General features: G+C 37.1%; 1 protein-coding gene across 2 annotated transcripts; it reads right to left on the reverse strand.

The window, feature by feature from the left end:
• Window positions 1-2,560: 2,560 nt before the first annotated feature.
• On the reverse strand, window positions 2,561-20,759 carry Yipf7 (Yip1 domain family member 7). 2 transcript variants are annotated; one of them, XM_034509181.2, is made up of 6 exons: window positions 20,678-20,759; window positions 19,175-19,288; window positions 14,637-14,800; window positions 6,792-6,937; window positions 4,249-4,430; window positions 2,561-2,962 (listed from the first exon to the last, which is right to left on the reverse strand). In XM_034509181.2, exons 2-6 carry the CDS (start codon window positions 19,285-19,287, stop codon window positions 2,800-2,802), a joined length of 768 nt encoding a protein of 255 aa, XP_034365072.1. In that variant the 5' UTR covers window position 19,288; window positions 20,678-20,759; the 3' UTR covers window positions 2,561-2,799. The 2 variants fall into 2 exon arrangements, with proteins under 2 accessions (XP_034365072.1, XP_076794736.1); XM_076938621.1 differs by lacking the exon at window positions 4,249-4,430.
• Window positions 20,760-26,271: the final 5,512 nt, after the last annotated feature.

Here is a 26,271-nt window from a genome sequence, read left to right on the forward strand (position 1 = left end):
GAACATTAGGCCTGAGATGAGGAAGTGGCAGGAACACAGAGCTGGATTATATGCAACATCTGACGGACGCATGCTGTGGGTAAAGGGAATAAATAAGAAGCTCCAGAGGTGATAAACTGTGAAGTGTGAGGAGCAAAATTGAGGACCGTGAAGAGTGGACTGAATGTAAGGTGTGGTGTTAAGAAGGCAAAGCATGTTACAAGGCCAGGTCATGCCGGGAAAGCACTTTAAAAATTTATTGTGCATCTAATTCATCTGGGATCTTGTTAAAATGCAAACTTCGATTCAGAAGTACTGGGGCTGGACCTGAGATTTACAACCCTTAACAGGATTTCAGAGAATGCTATCTGTTATTCCAAGGGCCGGACAGTGACTAGAAAGCATCTGAGTTCTGAAAAGGAGGTTGAGAGGGTTTTTTGTAAATACAAATGAATGCCATAAAAGGGCCTTGGGTTGGTCTGACCATAAATAAATATACATATTCAAAGGTTCTCCTATCCTGTGTGTATAAGAAGCCTGTGACGGAGAATGCATAGGGGAAAGAAGTCAGTGAGTAGACTGTTTCTTTTAGCCAGCAGTTCCAGGGGACTAAGTGGGGCAGGCTGGGAAAGAGCTTGTGTCAGTCACTTTTTGTAACTTTGTTAAGAGAGCTGAGCAAACAACTTAAGAAAAGAAAGACTTGTTTAGGACTCAGAGGTTCAGAAGTCATAGTCCGTGGTCATTTTGCACCATTGGTTCTTTGCTTTTGTGTGGTGAGACACAAGGTCCTGGTGAGGGGTGTGTGGCAGGGCAGAGCAGAAAGGATCCTCACAGCAGACAGGCATGGGCCACAGATTCCATATGCCAGTTAAAAGCAAAACCTCTGTGATCTACTTCTTCCAAGCCAGCCCAATCTCCTGATTTCTATTTTTCCCCAGCTACATCACCAAATTAAGAATTCACCAATGCATTCGTCCATTGATTATGTCTCTGACCTCATGATCCAATCATGTCTCACTCACTGAAAGCGTAATCTGAGAAGGAAGCCTGACACATAAAAGACCTTTGGAGAAACACTTCTTATCCAAACCAAAGCAGATCTCATGAGGCATGGTCACATTTGAAAAGTACTCTTAGGACAGGTTAAATTAAATATTGGACAAGACTTTGGTTAAAAACAAAAAGTGATCAAGACTCCACTTACCACAAAAATAAAACGATTCTAAAGAAAAATGAGGAAAGTGGGATAGAAATAAGGAATTATGAGCTTGTCATATGAAATAATATATACGAGCTTATTACATGAAAAATCAGAGAAAATGGAGATATTAAGTATAAATTATATAGATACGAAGAGTTCAGGGAAGAGAATTGCCAGTGCAGATGGAATGTTGGAGTCATTGTATTTGAAAGCAATTTAACTGAATGATCATAGGTAATAACTTAATATTAGATTTATAATTTAAAGGTGGAAGAAAGACGAGCCAATGGGAGAGGGCTAAGAGAATTGACCACTGGAAATCCATGTGAAAAACTCCATGATGAAGTATAGCACCAAACCAGAAATTGGCAAAAAGACCAAGCCAATACCACTTACCAAATGAAATGAAATTGAAAAATAATGGTTGGATATAGTATGGCATGTCATCACACATTTGACAAAGGTTGTCATGTTAACAGGATGAAGAATTCCTGCACAGAGGAGCAGGAAGAGTGAAGAGGAAGTAATAAGGTAGATTCAGAGATAAGACAACCCTTTCAAAAATGTTTTTCTATACAGAGGACTAGGGAAATAGGTCACGACTGAAATTTTTGAGTTAGAAGACCGTAGTTCATGTTTATGTGGTTCTGCGAATGAAGATTGAGAGAAAATACTAGATATGGAAGGAAGAGAGATGTGGAGAGAAAAAGGCGATAAAAGCAAGTAGACATAAGTAGAATCTCTTGTAAGTAGATGGATATGGTAGGAAGATACAATAATTATCTAGCTGCTTATGGCTTTAAAGAAAATAGGATCAAAATAGCAGATGGGAGAGGAAGAAAGATTAGAAAGTTGAGCAATAAAGTACTGGTGTTATTTGGTCATCTGAGTAAGAAAACAAATTTCAAACCAAAGTGTAGTACAGGGATTAAAGGGCAGGGCTGAGGAACTATTTCCAAAACTTCAATAGCATTAATACAAAATAGGTGGAATTTTCTGTAGGGACATTTATCTGTTTAGAGGGAGTATAGCAAAATTACTTTGGATATATGCAATCGATAGCTGTAGTAATAGACTAGCATTTAGACCAGATGAGAGGGAAGTGAGAATCTGAAAATGTGGTGAGTCAATACATTATCTAAATGACACCGAATAACAGCTGTTAAGGTAAATGAAGAGGTTTCTTTGACTCTGGATAGATAAAACCCCTGAACCCTCCAAAGGTGGCAAACTGTGTAACTTTTAACCACATGCAGAGTTATGAAAGTTTTTGAAAAATATTTACTATAGAGTTAGTAAATGTTAAGCATAGGATGGTATTTTACTTATAATTTCTCAGAAGCATGTCTTTTGAGAGAAAGAGCATCTTTCAGCACCAAGTTATCTCTTAATATTTCAAAATTTTTAATTGTTTTAATGCTCCAGGCTAAAAAAAAATAAGCATCATTCCCACCAACAGGCTAGTAGAGCACTCTTATTGAGCTGTCTTGTCTCTCTGCTTAATATTCTCTCAACAGTAATTAAATGGAAGTTATCTCACAGAATTTGAGTGGTACTGCACTTCCAAAAAACCTGAAGAACAAACAGGTAGGATCTTGCAAAGCCACATCAAGCATTCTTTAGAAAACCGTCAGAAGGGCAAAGAGCCCATAAAGTAAGGCACAGGGGTAAGCGACAAGAAGCTGTTGTCCTTCCATGGCCAAGGCTGAAATGAAGATCTTAGAAGCTGAGAGACTGCACCAGGTAATGATGAGCAGGGCTGACACGGTTCCAATGGTACCCCTGTAGGAGAGACAAAGATGACAGATGCCTTATGCCTAGAGGAAAGAAGGGAGATTGGATCACAACTGCTTTTGAAATGCAGGTGGTACATCCTTTCAGAATATCAGTCTCCATTTGCAAAGGAGATTGATTACCTGAATGGGCTTACAAGGCCTCAGGCAGTTAGAAAACATTTCATAAAAATCTGCTGTTCAAGACTGGTCTTTTTATATTTTAGCAAATCTAGAATAAGCAAACGCTATAATAATCTATGGTTATAATCAGTCTCGTGTATTAACATTCCCATTTTATTCCCATTTCATACAATGTATTTCTGAATCCTCTACTATGGCTTTGGATTGTAACATAGTCTATTGTTTACACATTTAGTTGGTAACTGTAGCTGGATGTGTGGTAGAGCTCATATTGGGGACAGAACCTAGAGGGAAGAAGTTTGGCCAACCAACCCCTGCTTCTTGTCCTATCCTCCAGGGTTACCAAGGTGGGCAGCTCTCTCCCATACACTTGCCCTATCATCATTTCTACCTCTCCACAGAAGAGAGTTAACAAGCACGGCCCCAAACTGAGTGCCAAAGTATCTCCTCTTTATAAGATGACTTTCTCAAGAGCGAGCACAAGGGTGTTTATTTCTAAGTGTTTTGTGGGCAAGCAGGTAATTGTGAGGCTGCTCGCTTGCTGTCACTGAGAGCTAGCGTTATGCATGAGCCTTGGGAAAGTGCTGTGGGAAACACCTCTAAGTATCCTTATGAATAGTTTAGAATTCCAAATACCAGCTGCCTAAATGAAGAAAGAAAAGGCAAAAATTGTATTGACTGAACCTGTGTGCTGTAAGCTCTCCAGGATTAATATCCTCATCGGGGTTTCTGGGAGTTCTCTGCTGTGAGGAGCCCAGCTGAGAAATAACAGTTGCGCCTTGCCTAGAAGGCAGATGCCTGGGCACTGAAGTAATTTGTCAGAATTCAGCAGGCGTTTACTCTTCCAAAATCAAATAAGTGAATTTTCCGCAGTTGTTATATTACCCATGCCAATAGTTTATATTGAAGAATGTGACAACTTAAAGGTACGAGTTTTAAATATTACATGGCTGGATTTATTTTTTAAACTAGTTAAATAGAAAGAGCTCCCCAGCCGAACTAACCTAATTTTTCCTGAATATATGTGCAGCGTTTAGTAAGCATAATTTCTCTCATTCCTTGACAAAATGTTAAGAAACTGTCATGATTGTCCTGGTCTGGCAGGCATGGGCAAAGATTGTGCATGCGGGGTCAATTAGTATACACACTTACTGCAGTGAAAAGAAAACTGCACAGCTGGACAGGATGACCATAGGTAGCAAGCAGTATCCTAGCACACTGGCCACACAGCCATACGACACCCCTGCAGAGCTCATCAAGTTCAGTAAGGCATGAATCCCAAGGCAGCCAATGGCACTCATGCCATATATATAACCAAACTGAGATTTTCCTGCCTGAAACAATGCAAAGAAAGCGATTAGAGATCGAAACATATAGACAGCGTTTGAAAGTACTCAATGCTACTGAATATCATGGGAGATACTGTCACCAGGTCACTGAAGATTCTGGTTAAAGTATAACAAAACACTGCCTGTAATATGAATTATAATCATATATATGGGACAGGCTAGGAATGCTACAAAAAGTATGAAATATTGCCAGGGTGACTTTTTAAACCATACATTGTCTATAGAGAGTGACACCAGTGAAACATCTTTTTGTCCCATATTTACTGCATAGCTGAATGATTGATGAGAAGAATAAAACACCTAATACAGTCTTAGAAATTTACAATTAGTATCAGTAATACTGTTATTTTAAGAGTTTGTTTCAAATATTAAGAAAGGTTTAATACTGAAATGGAAAATAAATTATCTGGGTTTTTACCTCCAATGTCTAGAAACCGTCCCAGACAATTGACCTTTATCAGTTCAACTTGATCTAAAAATACTTAGTGTTCTTCTAACCAAATGGTAACAAAAGCTTCTTGTAGTTCAGAGGATCAAGTCTCAGACCTTGTAGATTTTGAATACGTGAGCTACCAATGAGCTACATCATAGTCTTTTTTATGTGACGAGATCTTGTTAAATAGTTCAGTCTGGTCAAATTCTTGTATCTTATACGTTCATTTCCTCAGGGCTGGAATGACAGACATGTAGCACAATACTGAGCTCTAACTGTACTTGTGTATTGTCTATAAATATTACTTTTCAGACCATACTGATAACCTACTAGAGCAACTAAGTGAAGAATATCTTTAAATCATGTGTTGATATTGGGTAGTCCTACAGTTTGTGTGTTTCCTTAATGCCTATGTGTTAGAGACGTGAACATCTGCAATGCTTTGGGTAGTGGTGGAACCTTTAAGAGATGAGATGTAGCAGGGAGACATCAAGTCACCAGGGGCGTGTCTCGGTGGAGGATACTGGGACCCAAGCCCTTCTTATCTCTTTCTTTTACCTCCTGGCTGCCATGTAGATGATTGAGAGAATCTTACATATTTAGAAGTACTTAACATATTTGAATATTGTTTCTGAATTTAGTTTTTCTCTTATTATATAATGGCTGTAATGGTTTATGAAATGAACTTTTGGTTTAAGAGGCAAAGTACACCAGAGTTGTCTGTTCGGAGCCAATAAATTCAGACCAAAATCTGATTTCAGTTAACATCCCATTGGAGTTTTTGGACTGTCATCACTGCTCTGTATCTATTATCTGAAGTTATTACTGCTAATGATAAAATTTATAAAATTTTTCTATGAAATATTAGTAATATATTATTATATATTCTGTATGATTTTAGAAGTATAAGAAACTTGAGATTTTTGTAAAATGAGTTAAAAAGGTAAACCCTTTTAGTCTCAAAGTGAAGAAGTGAAGGCTTAAAACATGTGCAAACAACATTTTAAGATCATAGGTATTGGGAGTTAGAGATGGTACTTAAATAATTCCTACTAGTATTATGTATCCAAGAGTAATCTTGATGATGAAACGAACACTGTCCTTTAACAGATGGTAATCGCAACATATTCCACAGAAAAACAAACAGTTGTTACCTTACAAATGACTTGCAAGGGAAAGACAGGTTAATGTATTAAATTGATTGTTTCTGATTATTTGATTAATTGGCATGGTCTTGCATAGCAGGTTAATCAAGTCTACCATGTTACTGTGAAAAAGAGAAGAAGGGAGCCCTGAGGATGAGTGGGAACTCTGGTTGACAGAGTTTGAGTTAGACAGCATTGACATTTTGTATGTGCTACAAGGAAGGAGCTTGTTGTTACTGTGCTGTTATATAGGAGGAAAGAATGTGACCATTGGCCACTCAGAAACTAGATTGTTTTCAGTACCTTGACTAAGTAGTATTTTAAATTTAACAAAAGGTAAGAAAGCATCTATGTAGTCACACGTGCTTTTTAAACCACGTTTGAAATAGCTGCATTAGAAGAAACTACTTTTGTGTCCGCTGTGTGTGTATGTGTGTGTGTGTGTGTGTGTGTGTATGTGTGTGTAGGGGGTCCTGTTCACATGTGTATGTGTTTGTGTATGTGTATTCATGTGTGTGTGCACTAAGAGAGGCTGTTTAACTGAGCCTAACATTCTGTATCTAATTACAGAATGGCTGGACTGCTGACTAGTGAGCACCACGGTCCCAAGTACCAGCGTTATTGTTATGTACCTCTATACTTAGTTGTTAATGTGATGGGATACAAGGCATGATAGAAAACAAATTTCTTTTTTTTTCTAGAGAAATCTTCAAAAGTAGCACTCATAAAGACAAGCCAAGAAATGTCAGTTTAGCTGTTAGAAGATACCATAAGCAACGTGGCTCCCAGAGCCACACAGAAAAGGATAGGTCCTGTGAGATCGGTTTCGTTCATGATGCTGCCATCTGCTGGCTTCATCGGGTTTAGCACCGTCAAGGTTTTCTGCCATATGTGATCAAAATTAATTCCAAGTTCTGGGAAAAGAAAATAAATAGTCTAAGGCACATATAGGAAACAAAGAGTTATATTCCTTCAAGGATAGTATATCTATTTTTTGCATGCTATCCTAAGAGAATTTACCTAGTTGTTTTCATATTCTAAAATATGAGGTAATATATAGTGACCAAACAATACACCCAAAGGAATACTTTAAAGACAAAAATCTGTTAGGAAAATTTTCATCGGGCTCATATAGTAAAATTTTAATTCTAGTTAAAAACGTGGAAATTGACATACAACAAAACCTATCATTGAGTGAAACTAAAAGTGTCTCACTCACACCTTCCAGTATTTTCTCCACCCAGAGGTTCAGCAGCGAGGACTTCTGTAACCATGCTGTATTATTGCTCATGACATAATTACGCAATGATGTTCAGTTTATCCCTAGAGTTTCCCTTCATCCTTCCTAATAAAAACAATGACCTTACTCTAGACTGATAAAACCTCCACGAGGAAGAAAGGGTACAATTCTTCCTGCAAGGAGCAGTAACCACAATGCTCATGCAGATGTTTATAAATCAGTGCACTGGGAGATTGAATCAATATCCTCAAAGATTAAATACAAAGGACAAGTTAATCTTTCCCTTTGTAAGGGAGAGTATTAGAATAAAATCATTTCACTAAAGCAAGCTCTGATTGATGGCTCAGGGTTTAGTGGCCTCTCAAGATCTACAAACACTGGTCTCACACACATCTGGTAAAAGTAGGGTGGATTCATTCCTACTTTACGAATCAGAAGGGTGGGATTTTGAAAGGTGAAATAACATTCTTTTTATCATTATCATGTGGTATTTATTAAGTAAATTAATATAAATTTTAAAAAACTAAAAATGTGAAGGCTGGGGTAAAGAAGAGCAGAAATAATGATTAACTATGGCTGACATGCAGAAGAATAAATCAGTATCAGAAATGTAAGATCAGAGACTCCGACTTGGTTTGTAAGGAAACTGTGTTGGAATGGGAACTGAACGAGGGACCTCTAGAAGAACAGCAGGTGCTCTTAAATGCAGAACCAGCTTTCTATCCCCACAGGAAATGTTTTAAAGATCATAAGATTAAACTTTCAAAACTGAAAGCAAGGAAAACCGAGCAGCATGCAGATGGTAAAGCAGGAGCCTCTAGGAGGCCACTCCTGTCTGGCTGCTGGCTTCTGTGTAAGCACTCGTTCAGGTAGGAGTATGACTGACAGCCCGAGATAGACTGGGTCTGGCTGGTGTAAAATAACAACACCTATATTATTTAATGTCAAATGTTTACTACAATTTCAATGAGACAAATCCTGGCATAAATATTTGAGACTAAAAGTGTCATATTTCTCTAGATTCAAAAACTTTTCTGCATATATTTTCAAATAAATTTTTGAACAGTGGCTCAATCAAACATAAATATGATTGTTGTAGGTTGTCAACTATACAAAATATGTTTGATGTATTTTTATCTGTGTATAACAGTTTTCTTAAATTTACCCATCTTCTGATTTCAAAAATAACAAAATTCCTGAAGAGGCATTATGTTTGTACAGAATCTGGTTTACTTATACCGTATATGGTAGGAATTTAATTCTGCTGATGTTTACCAATACGATATCGACTTACGAGATGTTATTCTTCTTCTTTATATCTTATCCACACATTACATTGACTATTATTATATAATGTTACTTATAAAATGATAATCAATAACTTTCAAAGTCTAAAAGTAATACATTTCCACATTGGACAATCTTGTTCCTGTAAAGCATTGAGAAGTCAGGTCCATGTACAGCTAATTTATCATTTGTCTGTCTGTCTATCTATCTATCTATCTATCTATCTACTCATCCATCATCTATCCATTCATCTGTCTACCATTTATCTCTATCATCTGTCATCTGTTTATCATCTGTCATGCATCTGACTTTCTATCTATCTACCTATCTATTTATGTTCTATTTAATTTATTCAATTTTTTCTACAGGAAAGGCTACCTTCCTAAATTCAACTGTTCATCCATCCATATCCATCAATCACTTTCTTTCTCTTTCTCTCTCTCTCCTCTCTGTCTCTATATATACATATATGTAGTCTATCTACCATCTATCTATTTCTCTATCATTTATCTACCTATCATGTATCTACCAATTCTTATCTATCAATCATGTATCTAATTCTATCTTTCCCATGGAAAAGGCTACCCTTCCTAAATTTACCTCCCAAGCAAGTACAAATATCTCTGGTCAGATAATGAGAACAGTTCAGCTATTGATTGATTGATTGATTGATAGAAAGGAGGTTGTAGGCAAACTATCTTTCATTAAGCCACATCTTTATCCTCATATTCTTTAATGGTGGCAAGTACACTGAAATACTTGCCAAAGTTGGTATTTTGCACAAGATAGATTTCTAATGATTCTGGTGTCATAGAGGGGCCTGCTTTCAACAACTTAGAAACTGTCTTAGAAACAGGGTATGTGGGTGAGCTAGCATATAGAGATAAACTTTTGCACATACAGTCCCCTGTTTGAAATTTGTTATCCTTCTCATTCTGTAATAGGTTAGAATTAAACCAGTGGCTTTGGCCTGAATTTGTTCTTTAGCAGTGAGGTTAGGAAACAAGGTAAACAAAGAGAGGGAAACATAAACATTAAAAAACTGTGTGCACCTGAAAGTATACATACAAACAACAGTATACAGACTGAGCAGGCTGTACTTAGGAATACACACACACACACACACACACACACACGTGTGTTTCTCTCTCTCTCTCTCTCTCTCTGTGTGTGTGTGTGTGTGTGTGTGTGTGTGTGATTGGAACAACAATTAATGAAAAGGAGGCCATGAATTTGAAAGAGATCAAGGAAGGGTACATGGGAGGACTTCGAGGGAGGAAAGTGACAAATAATGCAACTATACTATAATCTTAAAAAATAAAAGGAAGTAATCTTAAGATGAGATGAGCCAGTTGTGTGAATTTCTGTCTCCATGTTTTTCCTTTGCCTTCAGTGTATTGCATCTTATGATCATGTACAGTACAGGAGGTGAGTGTTTCAATAAGCTTAAACTGGTTCAAGATTTTAATGTATTTTTAAAAAAAAAAACAGAAGACGATAAAATTAAGAAACACCACAGTTTAATTTCATGAGAGGTTTATGTCACTTTCAAATTCATTTTTAGTGTTTAATCATGATTAAGTGCTTTTGGAACAAAAAAGCACTTTTTTCTTTAAAAAAGAGTAGTTATTTCTGAAAATGTCAGGGAAGATGCCTTATGCAATGTGATTACTGATTTTAACCTTTTATTTGATGGCATAATTAAAGGCGTGCACACATTTCAATACCAAGTCATAAAATTGTGATAGAGGATGTACTAAATATTTTCATGAGAAAAATAATTTGTTTTCAACTGAATATATATGTCTGTAATATATTTTTCTAAATTTATTACCAATTATTCATTGTAGGGGTCTCAACATAACACCTTATTGTATAAAACAGAAGATGTAACCTCTATAAAACTTGAATGTAAAATTTATTGTTTTGCTGTCATCTAGTGGTAGTAAAGTATATGACATAAAGTATAAAAGTGAATTAAGGTCTTTATTTTTACATAAATTATGGCACTGACCTTTCAGATGTAAGTATTAGCCTATGGTACAAGTAGAAAACAACAAACACCAGAAACTTTTCTAGTTGACAGGCTGAGATTAACCATTATACTAGGGTGAATTTTCATTTTTTACTTTATATTGTATGTATAACTTAGTAAAATTTGAAACAAATAGTACTTTGAAATCTGAACATTTTTGAGGAAATTGATATAAATCTTCTGTTGATCTAGAGAAACTGGATCTAAACAAAATTGCAATAGTAAAAACGTTTCCAAGAAATTTTAAAATATAAATACTAAGATTCCCATGAGTTCAGAAACACCTGTAAGAGAATTATATTGGAAATAAGGGGTGAGGGAAAGGACTTTTTTCAATTGCATCTCTAGAAAGTAATTAACATATTGTTATCTTAATATATCTCAGAATAAGGAAAGAAAATTTAATTTAATACGAATACGGCAAAAAGCACAAAAATGGGAAGAACAGATAGTTTGCTGAGTTCTACTAGAATAAAATATAAAGTATTCATCTTTTCCGTTTTACTAGGACATAGACATTGCATATTTACTATAAAGTGCAGTAGAAAATTCATTTTCAAGCACAGTTGGCAATGCTCCAAGTACCTTCTGGCCACATTTCCCCAGTGTTCCAGACACATCTCAAAGACATAGCAGGACAAAAGATTTTAACTATGATGTTCATCAAAACATTCCTTACTGTAGGCTACAACCTTTTAGGTTCATTTAGATTGTGACATATGATTTATACAATCATTATAAATCATGTTTTCTAACACTTAATGACTTTAAAGAACTTGTATATAGAAGTTATTATTATACAGTAATGAAAGGAAAAGCTTATAAGTTAACATGATTCAGTTTTATTTTAAAATACTCAGAACACTTTTATTGAAGTATAATAGTTCCTCTTGAACTATTTATGTGCATACACTATACACACACACACACACACACACACACATACACATAAAAGAAACTAGCATAGTAGCTGGAAAAAAAAAAGTTGATTCAAATGTTTCACTGTTTGTTCCTAGGAAATGTTAGGAACAAGCAAAAGAAACTTGTTCTAAGTACTACTGTTTTGTTTTCAGACTCCATTTAATCATAGAAGAAATTAAATTCAATGTTCCAGGCCCTAGGGCTATTGGGGACTTCCCTACAGCTGTAAACCATCTTCTACTGTAAACCATCTTCTGCTGTAAACCATCATCTGAGTTCAGACCTCTCAGGGTCAACTTGTAAAGAGTCAGTTGTCTGAGTCCAGCCATCTCAAGGACAACTTCTCCATCTTGCTGGCAGGGTCAAACAAGTTCAAGTTCCCAAGACTAGGAACAAACACACATCCCCCTTCTCCAAATGTTTTCTTAATTGTCTGTAACCGGTAAAGACTATAGAAATTGTTGTTATCTAAACCAAGGAGAATAAATTGTAAAAATATAATCAATTGCCTGCTAGGCCCTAATTAACTATATGCAGATGACCTGTTCCTTTGTCCCCTTATTACTCTGAGCTCCCAAAGATTGGGAGAATGAATTAAGGACCTTGAAGCTAGATACCCTGGATATGGGCTAGTCTTTAATGTGCACCCGCTTTGTTAACTCTCAATGTGAAAATACAATGCAATAACACTGCAGCTCCTCCAAGCTCACTCTCCCTTTGTGTTCCCATCCTTTAAAAATGTTGTACAATCTCCCTTCGGGGACGTTGTTCAGATTCCAAACAGGACACCTCCCTAAGTGCTACTTTCATCTTTAAGCTTCTGTATCTGAAATGAATTTTTTCAGCTTCATCCCCCAAACCCAACACATAGTAGTTAATCCTTAGGGATAAGATTTTAACTGCTTTATATATTAATTCATATGTTTCTATATTTTTCATTTATATTATTCAATGGACTCGGGCAATTTATGAGTCACTGAAGGCAAAGATTTTGGTGAACTCAAAATGCTCAGAGAAGATGGTTCATAAGATTCAATTGTCTCATGATTACAGAGGAGAAACAGCCTGAGTTAGTTAAACATAACTGACTACAAAAGTTCAATAGCATCTAAGATACTAAGAGGTCTATTACATAATTGTCTGTGTTATTCAGTATTACTTAGATCTCTCTCTCTCTCTCTCTCTCTCTCTCTCTCTCTCTCTCTCTCTCTCTCTCTCTCTCAATTATTTTAGAAGAAGACTGTGTTAATTCCAGGTTGTTGTTGAATTCAAATGAGATAAAAAATACATTTATGAAAATATTGGTAATTATCATGTTTTTCACTTGACTCCACTTACAGTCCATGTAAGATTTGGGGGAGCTTAGCTCTCTAATGTCAATGCAGGATAATTTCAGGATAAGTTTCTAGAGTTGTTACTTCCACCAAAAAACTCTTAATTTATGTCTGCATATGCATAGAAATAATGAAGAAATGTGCCTGAAATCTATCTGGATCTTCATCTCCAAAAGTCTTGCATTTCCTTCCTAAGAATATTGTTAAGTACTGATTGTTAAGTACTGAAACTATATTCTGCATCTAGCCTTAGCAAGAGACCAACAGACTGATAGAGAGATAGAGAGCTCATGAGAGCCAGAAAAGACAAAGAGTTTGGCTTGCCTCCAAGTCGACCACAAAGAAATATTAATTTGAGAAACTATCTCGTTTGCTCCCAGACAAATAGCAAATAATAAAATAATGCTGTTATGAAGGGCATCATTAGGCATTTAAGAAGTGTTGTTAGTCAGACATAACCCCCTTTCCTGTTTATGCACAGCCAGAGTCCAAATTTAAGAAACAATGAACATGCCTTGAATAATTGTAACAGTTTCACAGCAACAGAACAAGTATGCTTGGAAACTTGCCCCCCAAATGCAACAAGCTTACAGTGGTTTAGGTTTATGTGTATTGGCTTGCCTGACTCTTTTTAACTGTGTATTAATTATATACAAAGCCCAGTATGCAGCATTGTGGCAGAACAGGCTAAATACTGATCAATGCTGTGGTTCTTAAGGCTGTACACACATTAAGAATAACCTTTCCTTAGGTTAGTAAGGCTCTGTGCAGAATCATACCCGTCCATGGCTTGCCAGCCTGTTAATTTAATAACTCTGTCTGGGGGTCCATTTTAGTTTCAAGCCATGTACGTTGGCTGCCAACATGTTGATATTGTTAAAGACAAGCTTTAACACAAAGGGCAGGATTAAAACTATTCCCAGAACAACAAGAGCTACCATTATCAAGCTATATATGCCATTCTTGAACTTTGACCAAAATAGAAATACTGACCTCAGGCCATGGAAATTTTATCAGCAGTATCTGCCACATCAATGCTCAGCAGAGCAGCATTCTTTATATTCATAAGCTCACTATTCAAAGCTAAAACATTCAGAGAGGTGTTAGAATTCTGCCAAATACATTGCAAGTGTCTTTAAACGTTTTCCTAATTATAATGATTGCTTTTGATAATGCATATTCCACAAAGGGTGAGGAAGGCATTCTTGTCAGAATGAGCTAAGACAGACCCAGTCTTGTTTGTGAAATAAAAAAGGGGGAAGAGGCGGAGAGCCTTTGGGGTTGCTTGGCAGGAATATGACATTGGCCAAGAACAAGGAAATGGGCTTTAGGCAGGAATTTGACATTAGGCTAGAACAAAGAAGTAATTTCAGGTAGGAATCTAAATCTTAGTCTAGAATGAGAAAATAGGCTTCAGACATAAAAATGACTTTGGGCTAGGACAGGGAAGTAGGCTCAGATATTTTGATCATCCCAATAAGCCCTTAGAAACAATGATCATAGGAGTGTTCAAGGAATTTTGTTTATTCCCTTGCTTGTTCTTTGACTATTTGTGTTTATTGTCTTGCTTGTTTCTTGACTATTTGCATCTATTATATTCTAGTTCCTCAACCTAGAATGGACCTTAATACTTGGAGGCAATTAAAAGGGTATAAAAGCAAAAAGAAGAAGGGGGGATGGGATAGGGGTTTTCTAGGGAGGGGAAATGGGGAAAGGGGATGGCATCTAAAATGTAAATAAATAAAATATCCAATAAATGTTTAAAAATAAATAAAAAACATGTTTCCTTCACTTACCCTCTAACAAAGGAGGCTCTTCATCAAAACTATCAACTGAGGAAGACTGTGAGTAATATTCCAAGTTGGATGCTGGCTGAAAAAGCTGCCCTCCATACTCTGATGGCAAGAACATCTCTGGTGGAACTGGAGAGGAAGGCTGAGGCTGCTCAGTGGCTTGTGGTCTAGGAAAATAAAAATGTTTGTATTTTCACATACAAGAAAGGAATATCTGTTTAAATTAACAAATGAAAGTACAATTTCCTCCTAATGAATTAACCTAATGTTAAGGGCTTACCAAGGCAATGATGAACCTACTTAAAAGTTAATTTTAACTCAAAAATTTGAAAGGGGTTATGAAAAAGCTTCTATAATAATGATCTATAGTAACTGTTTTAATTGAGCATGTGCAGTCACCAAAGGTAGACACTGATGTGGATGCCAGGAAGGGCATGCTGACAGGAGCCTGATATAGCTGTCTCCTTAGAGATCTGCCAGAGCTTGACATATACAGAGATGAATACTCACAGCTAACCATTGAACTTATCATGATGTTCCCAATGGAGGAGTTAGAGAGAAGCCTAAAGAAGCTGAAAAGGTTTGTGGCCCCATGGGAAGAGCAACAATACCAACCAACCAGAGCTCCCCAGGGTCTAAACCACCAACCTGGGAGCACACAGGGTGGGACTCTTGGCTCCAGCTGTATATGTAGGAGAGGATGGCATTATTAGGTATAGGTGGGAGAGGAGGTACTTTGTCCCATGAAGGCTGGATGCCTCAGTGTGTGGGAATTCGAGGGTGGAGTGGTGGGAGTGGGCAGGTGGGTGGCGGTACATCTTCATAGAAGCAGGAGGAGGGATAAGATAGGGGGTTCCTGGGTGAGGATGAAATGGGGAAAGTAGATTACATATGAAAAGTAAATACAATATCTAATAAAAAAAATCAAAAAGGAAAGAAAGAAAAAAGAAAGGAAAAGAAAAGGGAAGGGAAGGGAAGGGAAGGGAAGGGAAGGGAAGGGAAGGGAAGGGAAGGGAAGGGAAGGGAAGGGAAGGGAAGGGAAGAGAAGAGAAGAGAAGAGAAGAGAAGAGAAGAGAAGAGAAGAGAAGAGAAGAGACGAGACGAGACGAGACGAGACGAGACGAGACGAGACGAGACGAGACGAGAAGTTAACCCATCAATATGGCTGCTCTGGCAAGGGATCACATGCAAAGACCTTCTAAGTCTTTGTGATGTTGCTGGAATGACACACCTTTAATCTCTCTGGTTGGAAAATCGATGTCCTTACTACACATCTTTGACCCCTAACAATGAAGTTAGGGTTTAGTTTGTAGAAGGAAGTGACCATGTTTGAAAGTGATGACTAATTAAGGGGAAGACAACGTGACAGAGAAAGTTTTAACAGAATGAGTTAGTGACGGGATATGGCCAATTCTCACGAGAAGAGCACAGGAAAGAGAGGCTACTTAGCAGGAGCACAGGGAGAGAAGGGTTTGGTGATGGTGAGGTAGTGTGTGATGTGTGTGTATGGCAGTTTAACAGAGACAGGTTGCAGAGAGAACAAGCTAGACACAAGAGAAGACAGAATGATCCAGATAATGAGACATGGACAGAAGATTGAAACTGACTGGAAAAGTTAGTATGAAATCTGCCAGAACAATTCAGTCAGAATCTAAGAGAAACCACTTTGGATCAGTCAGCTTAGAGAGGAGCTTGGGCCTGAACAACTGAGTTGAATCAGACAACCAGAGTTCAGAAAGAACTAGAAGAGACGAGCTTTTACAGCAGTAAGCCTGAGATGACAATATTAGACAAATATAAGTTCTTGTTACAAAAGAAAGCTTAAGGCAGTTGATCACACACAAAAAAATTGGTAAATGGCTATATCACAACACTTGAGAGACATGATCCTTATTCCAATTCACCAACCTAGACCCACAAAACAACATTCAGAAAAGCAACTGAGCAACCAAGACCATTAAGATAGCAGAGTGCTTTTGAAAGTTATATTTAATATAACATTTTAATCATTGTCTCACACTAATAGATACTTTATCTATCAGCAATTGTTTTATGAAAATTTCACATGTACCCATGCCTCAACTAAAGAAAATGAACTTAAGTCTTCTCAACAATATAATCAATGCCAGAACATTTTCTTCCAATTGCAGAGGTTTCTTTCTTTTCCTTTCTTTTCTTTTTTCTTTTCTCCACCAATAAAAGCAAATACTAAATTCTTCATTGTTTCCTTTTATTAAAATTCACATTAACAATCTCCCTATCTCTCTCTTACATGTGTGCAGGATGTTGAAGGCAGGGGATAGGGGTGTATACACAGGTCAATGTTGAGTGTCTTCCTCAATAAATTTGCCTTGTGTTTTCAAGATGGGGAGTCTCTCACTAATCTGGAGCTTGTTGATTTGTCTAAAACGACTAGCCACTGAGCCTCAGAGAATTTCCAGTCACCATCTCCTCCTTTGTTGGATTGCAGATGCATATCAAATCATCCAGCTTTCCACATGGGTCCTGAAAATCTTAACATGAGTCTTCATGATTTTGTGGAAAGCATTTTACCAACTGAACCATCTCCCCAGAACTTCAAGTTAAATTTACCTCAAATACATAATATATCTCAGAATATGTTTATGTCTACACGGTCATAGCACTTTTCATAATACTCACATATTAATATTTCATATTATATTGTACTCCTCCAAATAAAATCTTAACTCTGTAATGGAAAATATTTACTAACTTCATTTTGAATATTTATCCTTACAGCATAGATAAATGTAGTTCTCACCTCTATTAAAGATACTTCTTTGTACTTTCAACCCCAAATATAACCTGTCTACAAGAAATGCAGGCACAAGGAATGGAGCAGAGACTGAGGGAATGACTGACCAATGACCAGCCCAACTTGAGAACTCTCATAGGCAAGCACCAATCCCTCATACTATTAATGATATTTTGTTATGCTTGCAGACAGGAGCCTACCACAGCTGTCCTCTGAGAGGCTCCTCCCATCATCTGACTCAGACAGACACAGATGCCCACAGCCAAACAGAAGATGGAGCTTCAGTACTCTTATGGAATACTATGATGAAGGATCGCTAGCCTGAAGGGGATAGAAACTCCAGAGAAAGACTAACAAACTAACCTGGATCCTTGGGGCTCTCAGAGTCTGAACCACCAAACAGAGAGCATACATCAGCTGGACTTAGGCCTCCCCACACATATGTAGCAGATGTGCAGCTTGCTCTTCATGTGTGTCCTGCACAGTTGGAGCAATAGCTATCCCAAAAGCTGTTGCATATACATGGAATATGTTCTAGCTGGGCTGCCTTGTCTGACCTCAGTGGGAGAGGAAGTACCTAGGATCACAGAGATTTGATGTGCCAAGATGGGAGGAATATCCAGAGGGTCTATGCCCACTCAGAGGAGAAGGGGGATAAGATTTGGAAAGTTTTGATGGAGGGGGTGACCATGAGGGATACAGCGAGTGGGATATAAAGTAAAAAATAAAATAATATTTAAAAATAAATAAACAAAAAGAAAAAAGGATCTCAATAAAAAGATACTTCTTTATGCAGCAGACAAGACCATATAAAAATCTACACCTGATCAAAAATGTATATAACTGACTGTGGGATGCCTAACTCCACCTGATACAACAACAATTCAACCCCAACACCTAATGCTAATAGAACATTTCAGAAAAGGTGGGCAGAAAGATTGTAAGAGCCAGAGGACATCTTCTGCAAGACAGTGTCTTTTATATATAACAGAAGAAGCACCCATGAAATTTCAGCAATATTGTTGCCTAAACATATGACAACATCAGTTGGCATGCCATCATGAATAGAGGAAAAGTCCCATGCCTAGATGAAAAACTACCAGCAACCAATGGCTGCTGAGAGAGATAATTGGTATTCTGCAGGGAAGAGGCCACTGCTAAATTATCTCTTTCATATGGTCAGTATTAAACACATATACAATAAAAGAGCAACACTAAACTGACCAGCAGATGCATCTGCACATAGATGAGCAATGAAGTGTGTGTGTGTGTGTGTGTGTGTGTGTGTGTGTGTGTTTAGTCACAATTGGGGACTGGCAATACACATGTAGATTTTCTACAGAACACATGTAGAAAATTCTCATTTAAAAAATTAAATAGACGTTATAAAAAAAAAACCTTGAATTTCATCCTTATCTTGGTTTTGTTGTGGTCTTAATTTTTGAAAGAAATTAGACAAAATGAATGCTTTTAAATAGATAAAAATCTATTTTCAGCACCTGGATAAGTATAGGGGAAAAGGCTCTTGCTTAAGCATTATTTTTAAAATAATAAATGAACCATTAACTTGTCATAAGCACCAAGTGAAAAGCTATTCACAGAAAACTGGGGTAATTTCTCTGTCCTTTCTTGTCATTTAGTGGGGAAACTTTATTGACTAGTGCTCAGTTAACTTTGTCTTCCCTCAAGAAAATCTACCTACCGGGAACTAACTGACAGGACACTGGCACTTCTAAAACTGAGAGCATGCTTATTCAATACTTACTCTCTGGATCCATAAACATCTCCATAAGCATTAGAATCATAACTTTGCTCCTGGTTATCAATGATATAATTAGATTGGTAGAAGTCCATGTCGTACTGTTCTGGATTTGACATCCTGAAAAATCAAGAAGTTGTTTGTTTGTGTTTTACTTTGTGAGTTAATTAAGCTTTTTGAAATGCATACTAAGATTAGCTGATGGTTTGGTTATAGCTATCTTCCTATCAAATAAGATATTATTTGGAAAATAAGCTGATTATTAAGGAGAAAGAAAATATATGCTGGAAAGTCACTTATTTAAAACTTGCCATCTTCAACTTCTTTATTAAATTTTCATATTTTCTTATTGTGACTCTAGGGTGACTTCAATTTTTCTAAAAGAAATCACCAATATTCTTCCCCCACATACCTTATTCTTAGAAGTTTAAGAGAAAGATTTTAAACTTGGTGTGGTAGATATCTGCAATATTATCCTAACCAATTCAAGTTTTTACTTTAAAATACACACATACACACACACACACACACACACACACCACAAAGAAAGCAAAAATAACAGCTGGTAATATTTTTTATGTTATAAATATTTTCTATAAAATATTTCCTAATTTTACTTGGGAATAACTAGTAAGTATCTGGAACATTTTCTTCCCTTTGCCCAGGATGCTACCCATGTGTTCTGGATGATTCAGAGGGGAAAAGACTCCACACTGCTAGGCTAAGAACACAGTCCATTTTCCTATGTTCACTACTTAGCTAGTAGTCACTTCTGCTAATTCTGAGTGCGTGACCTTGACTTACGCTGAAGCCAGGAACACCAGATGACAAAAGAACAAAGTGAGATAAATTGCTGCCAGAATAAGTATTAGAAAGGCAGGGATGGCTATTTGGATACAAACTCTAGACGAGAGCACAGACTTTTGAATTTTTGATCCTATGTTTTTTGACAGCCATTTTTATTTTAAAACACTGAATTTAGAAACCCCTGGGAGTAATCCATATAACTATAGTCAGTCATAGGTTACTGCCAATAATGAATTTTAAATTAAACTACATTTTAAAAGCAGCCTTGACTCTAAGAGTTCCATTAATCAGAAATATTCAATTCACACTTGTTCAAATATACCAAAGTTGTTCAGTTCAGTAAAATACAGAGAGTCTTGCTAAAGTTGGATATAGTGATTCATACAGCTGATTTTATAAATAAAGACTTTTCATTAGTGAAGTGCACGAGGTAGCTATGAGTTATGAAAACTAAAATCAAGACTAGCAATAAATATTTTAACAATTTATAATATAAAGAACTTAAAATTTAATACCATACTTTTCTCAGCCCATAAAAAATGTTACTATGCGGCATAGAGACTGATTTCTCTTGAGAACACACTAACTTTGGGTAACATTCCAAGCTTTATGCAACAGCTATTTGGCTTCTTACATAATGCCGTTTTGTATTTTATTTAAATCCTAAGTGTTTTAGAAGGATTAGATAAATGAAACACGTACCTGCCTCTATGTATGCTCTGAGGGAAGATCCTACAACAAACGTAGCTGTACTTGGGAAATTAAAACTAATCAGTGGGTAAAAAGATGACGCACTGGCTATATATAAAAATTTCTAAATCTGTACTCTGACACAGTGGACAGATGACACAGCCCAGAAAGCAAGGCTGCCAACAACCAAACACAGTATCTTATAACACATTTTATGGTTTGCAAACACAACGAGCAACATGCAGATATGAATATGATAATATGAAAAAAAATACATCCAGTATCCTTGTGTGTGTGTCCACTTAACTGTGGAACAAGATTATTTATTGGAAGCATCTCAGGGAGAGTAAGGTGCTTGATATGCCTTTTCCCACTCTGGTTTTCAGCCTAGTAAGATTCACTGATGATTTAATCTGTGATAAAAAAAAAATAAGTATACAGTACTTGATCTTAACACGAAGATCTCAGCACTAAAATAAAATGAGATGGTATCATTTTATCTCGATCTGAACATTTTTAGGAAGGTGAGTTATGGTTTGACCTTGACTTTACCTGCTTTTAATTTCTGCAGCCGAGATTAAGATGTATTCCTCTGATCTAGTTGTTGTATGTTTGTTCTGGTGTGTGTGTGCGGAGGGTGGTGAGCATTTCGAGCTTCGCAGGTGGCCAGTAGTTGACTCTCAGTCTCTTCTTCCATCATTTCTCTGGGTTGTTTTCTGAGACAGAATTGTACTAAACCTGGCTAACTGATTGTCTAGGCTGGCTGAGCAACAGGCACCCAGGGTCTTGCTGTCTCCATCTCTCATCACTAGGACTACAGGTGTGCCAAAGCAGCGGGCTTCTTAAATAGGTATGAGGTATCCAAACTCAGGTCCTTGTGCTTACAGAGCAAGCTCTTTTTAACCATGTGCCGTCCTATCCTCCTATTCTAGTGTTTTCATATGAAGAACCATTCGGTACCATTTTCAAGCCATCTCTAGCCAGCAGAGGCTTTTAAACTCACCCTTCCCCTAGAAAGGTACACGATTGGCTATCTGTAGTATATTACTGAATCACCACCAGGAAACCTCATTCTGCCTCTGACCCAGGTAAACTGTTCTAGCTAGTACTCTCCATTCTTCCTGGATCGGATATTGTTGAGGGCCACTTTCCTTGTGGTTTGCTTTCTGCTACATCTCTTTTCTAGGACTGCAGGTTCCTTACATATCCAAATCCTGGTTTAGAAAATGAGTTTGTTTAATAACTTCTATTTCTATTGCACTGGTAAAGTAACATATGTTCACACATTTATTGAGGACCACCTATTGGGTTCCAGAGTCTGCTCTTCTTCTTTTGGAGGTAGGGGTCTTGGATGGTCTAGAGCTTATGTAGACCACACTGGCCTTGGGCTAACAGAGATCCACTGGCCTCTGCTTCTGGAGTAAAGGGATTAAGGGTGTGATCCACTATGCCTCGGCAGACTCAAGCCTTGATACATCATTACAGAAATAGATGTGCAGTGCTGAATCCAAAGTCATTATTTTAGTATGATACGTGCAACGAATAGTGAATTACTCAGTGTTATCTACATTCTTTAGGTATAGGTAATTTCATTTTTATTGTACTTTCATGAGTTTTTTTTACCATGTCATACTATATAGAAAAAGGAATAGAGATAAATAATTTCTTCAGAGACATCAGATATTCAATAGAAGAGTCAAGTGTAGCCGAGTTCAAAGCTTTCATGGTTGACTTAGGGTTTCTATTGCTGCAAAAAAAACACCATGGTCAAAGCAACTTGGAGAGAAAAGCATTTCTTTGGCTTGAACTCCAACAACACTGTTCATTATCAAAAGGAAATAAGCACATTAAACTCAAACAGTGCAGGGATCTGGAGGCAGGAGCTGATGCAAAGCCTGTGGAAAGACATTGCTTATTGATTTGCTATCCATGACTTCCTCAGCCTTCTTTCTTATAGAACTCAGAACCACCAGCCCTGGGATGGTTACACCAACAATGGGCTATACCCTCCCCTGTCAATCATTAGTTAAGGAAATGCCCTATAGACTTTTCTGCAACCTAATGTTATGGAGGTGTTTTCTCATTTAAGGTTCCCTCTCTTCAGATGACTTTACTTGTATCACATGGACATAAAACTAGCCAGCTCAATGCTCATCCAATATGACATTAGAAATTAACTATGTAAAATATGGAGAATAATAAGGAAAGGGGATCTTAGTGATGATCCATGAAAAGGCTTGTCTGAGTGTAGAACTGAGTGATGAGAAAGAAGGCCCATGTAAGGCTGTCTGGAAAGCATTTCAAGCAAAGGATATAAGATAACAAGGAGGTTTAAGGAGATGATTCTGAGATGTAGACCAGGAGTTGTAGGTCATGGCATGTGACCTATAATTGTTGTAATTGAAATGAGAGCTATTCAAGGTTTTAGGAAATAGAAAGATGTGATCAGTTTTATGCAGACACTAGTTTAGTGTATGCCATTGCAGTGACACAGCATAAGATACTATAAAGTCATGGCAGCTGAAGGATGAACCGAGGGGTCATAGCAAGAGCATGAGCATCAGTGAGAAGCTTTAGATGAAGGGCATGAGGGAGGGCCAATGAAAGTAGAGAGAAGTGAAAAAGTACATTATACTAAATCATAATTTTCATGATGAAATTTTCATATATATACAAAATGGAAGTTTCTGGTAGTGTCATGTAAAGCAGACTCACATGGAGTTTTGCTGAGGTAAGACCTGTGGGAGGACATGTAATGTTTGCAGACAGTATAAGTAGGACTCAATGGACAGTGGCAGCATGCTTGCATAGGTAGCTTTCAATGCTTCATTGGTCTCATGCCTTTGCCGGTCTTCACTTCATTGAGAGAGGCATGGCAGAGAACTTCTCAAGGCATTCTGGTTAGTTCTGGTTGCTCCCTGTGACTTCTGCCAATTCCGCAGAGGCTTGGCAGTTTCTGCTGTATCCTGCCATAGATGCTGATTCCTGATGGTATCCTGACCCTACTGAACTGGAATGCTGTATCCTGACAGAGATTGGAATTGTCCCAAAGAACTACTTTTAAACAGGTCTGCATCCGGTTTTACTATTTACCTGGTGGGCTAGAAGGCAGGATGAAGCCTACAAATATATGCCATTCATTTGGTCATATAAAAGAGTTTTGTTTCTACTAGATAAAAAAGAACATATTTGAGGATAATTTCTAGAATTTGGAGAGCTTTTCTGTCTTGATGGGATAGCTATGAGAAAAGGTCAAATTTATGCATATGAGCTACAATCAGATCATAATTTCTCTTCTTCCTTTCAATCTTTTATTCTGTTTTCTTATTTTTATTGACATATACCAGTTTTATTTATCAATGGGGTCCAGCCTGATAAACATACCCATATAATTGCACTGATTAAATCGGGGTAACTAACATCAAAGTTCCTTTTGAAAAAGCATGGGTCTTTTCTCTTAATTGCAGGAAATCGGGGAACATTTTCCTGCTATGTAAATTCACTGAAAAGTTTACCAAAGACTTTAAATTTTATTCCATTTAGATAAATTTGAAACTTTTGTGACTATACATGTTTAAATTCAATTTCCTTCATGAAAGTCTGGTTTGATTGAATGAATTGCAAAAATACATCAACCAAAAAGGGCATATAAAAATGAAATTAATCTAAGTCTCAAGTGTACTGTAAGCCATGAAACATTGAAGACCAAATGACTTCAATTTCCTGAGAAGTATGTTAACGGATCATTAATACAGATGCTGGAGTCCGTTAAAGCTACTCTGATAAATGCAATGTTTTACATGTAGAAAATGGACTTAAATGTGTTTTCCATTAACAAATCATTTGACTGCTTTAGTGTGTCTTATAGGACAGAGTTTAAATCAAGCAAAATACAGTCACAGAGTCATCATCATTGATCAGTCTAGCTTATCTACTTAAATAATTGTTTCTAAGTTCTAAATGACCAAAGTGAATCTGACCAAAGATCTCTTCTGATAAAAAGAACATCATGATTTCGTCCCAATCTCTTCCTTTCCCTTTCACAGTCAATTTCTTTACTCCTCTTTCACTCCTTCCCTCTCTTTCCTTCTTTTCTTTCTCTCTCTCTCTTTCTCTCTCTCTCTCTCTCTCTCTCTTTCTTTCTTTTGTATCTCACTAAGTCTCATGGGTGTATTTATTTATATACCCATAGGTATATATATGTACATGTATAAACATGGGTATATCTATGCATATAGACACAATTTTTAGAGCCTAGACCTTTCCTCTCAGCTCTGGACAATCTACCTTATACACATGTCAAGCACATGGTAACCCAAAAATGATTTCATTTCTTTCTCCTCTCTATTGTCTTCTCCATCTCAAGAAATGATACTAAAGCATAGAAATTCATAGAAATGGAAAAAAAATCACCCAATTCCTCTTTGTTTCTATTGCTATCTGCCCAATTGAAGCCATCGTCTTCAGTTCCAATTCTGTTTTTTTTTCTTTTGTTATTACTCGCAATATGAAACATTGATAATAAGCTAAATAATAATGGGGAGTAATGGATCCTATAGAGGAAAACTAAGACATCCCTTTACTGCTACAATGACTTACTAACACCAGAAATGACCCCTCTGTGGTTGCTAGCTGTAGAGAAAATGGACACGAAATATCCTTTCTATAATTTTTTCCTCTGGTTTTATTTTATTGCAGATGAATTAAAAAAAAACTCCTAGTATTTAAACTCAAAAACATTGTTTTCCTTTTCTTTTATTTTAATGATATCATTTTTCAAATGTCATTTTTCATGTGTTTTAGTATTCTTTGAGAACTCATATGTGTACACAAAACATTTAGATACTACTTATCTACTTTGTCCTTTTGGAAGGAAAAATCAGCTTTCTTTAGGAATGTGGACCATGGTAAGTTGACCTTACCCCAGTGGATTGCCCTATATCAATGCATATGGGTTGTGCCCATCATATTCAATATGAAAAGGAGGAAAGGGAGGAGGAGGAGGAGAAAAAGGCAACAACATGAATTATGAGAGGATGTTGTGCTGGTATGGCATTTGTAATTCCTTACCATTTTTTACATCAAGTGCTGAAGAGACTGGGAGCTGTGCAGTTGTATACCTGACAATTATGCATGCATATCATATTCAATTAAATACCTTATAGATGAATTCTTCATACTCAGAACCCAATATGTAAACTTATGAAATTTCATGTTAATTTATATTTTCATTATTATGAACCACTTAAACATTTAGTAGCTTGATCATCAGAGAAGCTTCCTTCTGTAGCAAATGGGAACAAATACAGGGAACCACAGACAGATATTACAAAGAGAAAGGAGGTTGAGGAGGGAGAGAGGAAGGGGAGGAGGGAGGGAGTGACGGAGGGAAGGAGAGGGATAGAAAGAGCTCTTGAAACACTCAGGTCTAAACTGGATGTCTCTATCAAACCCCTCTCCTCAGAGCTCAGGGAACCCTGCAGAAGAAGGAGCAGGAAGAGTGTAAGAGCCGGAGGAGGGGATGGATGACACCAGGCGAACAAGGCCCTCTAGATCAAGTGAGCAAAGCCCATGTGTCCTCACAGAGTCTGAAGCAACAAGCACTG

This window comes from Arvicanthis niloticus, chromosome 7 (assembly GCF_011762505.2).
Source record: "Arvicanthis niloticus isolate mArvNil1 chromosome 7, mArvNil1.pat.X, whole genome shotgun sequence".
Taxonomy (NCBI): Eukaryota; Metazoa; Chordata; class Mammalia; order Rodentia; family Muridae; genus Arvicanthis; species Arvicanthis niloticus.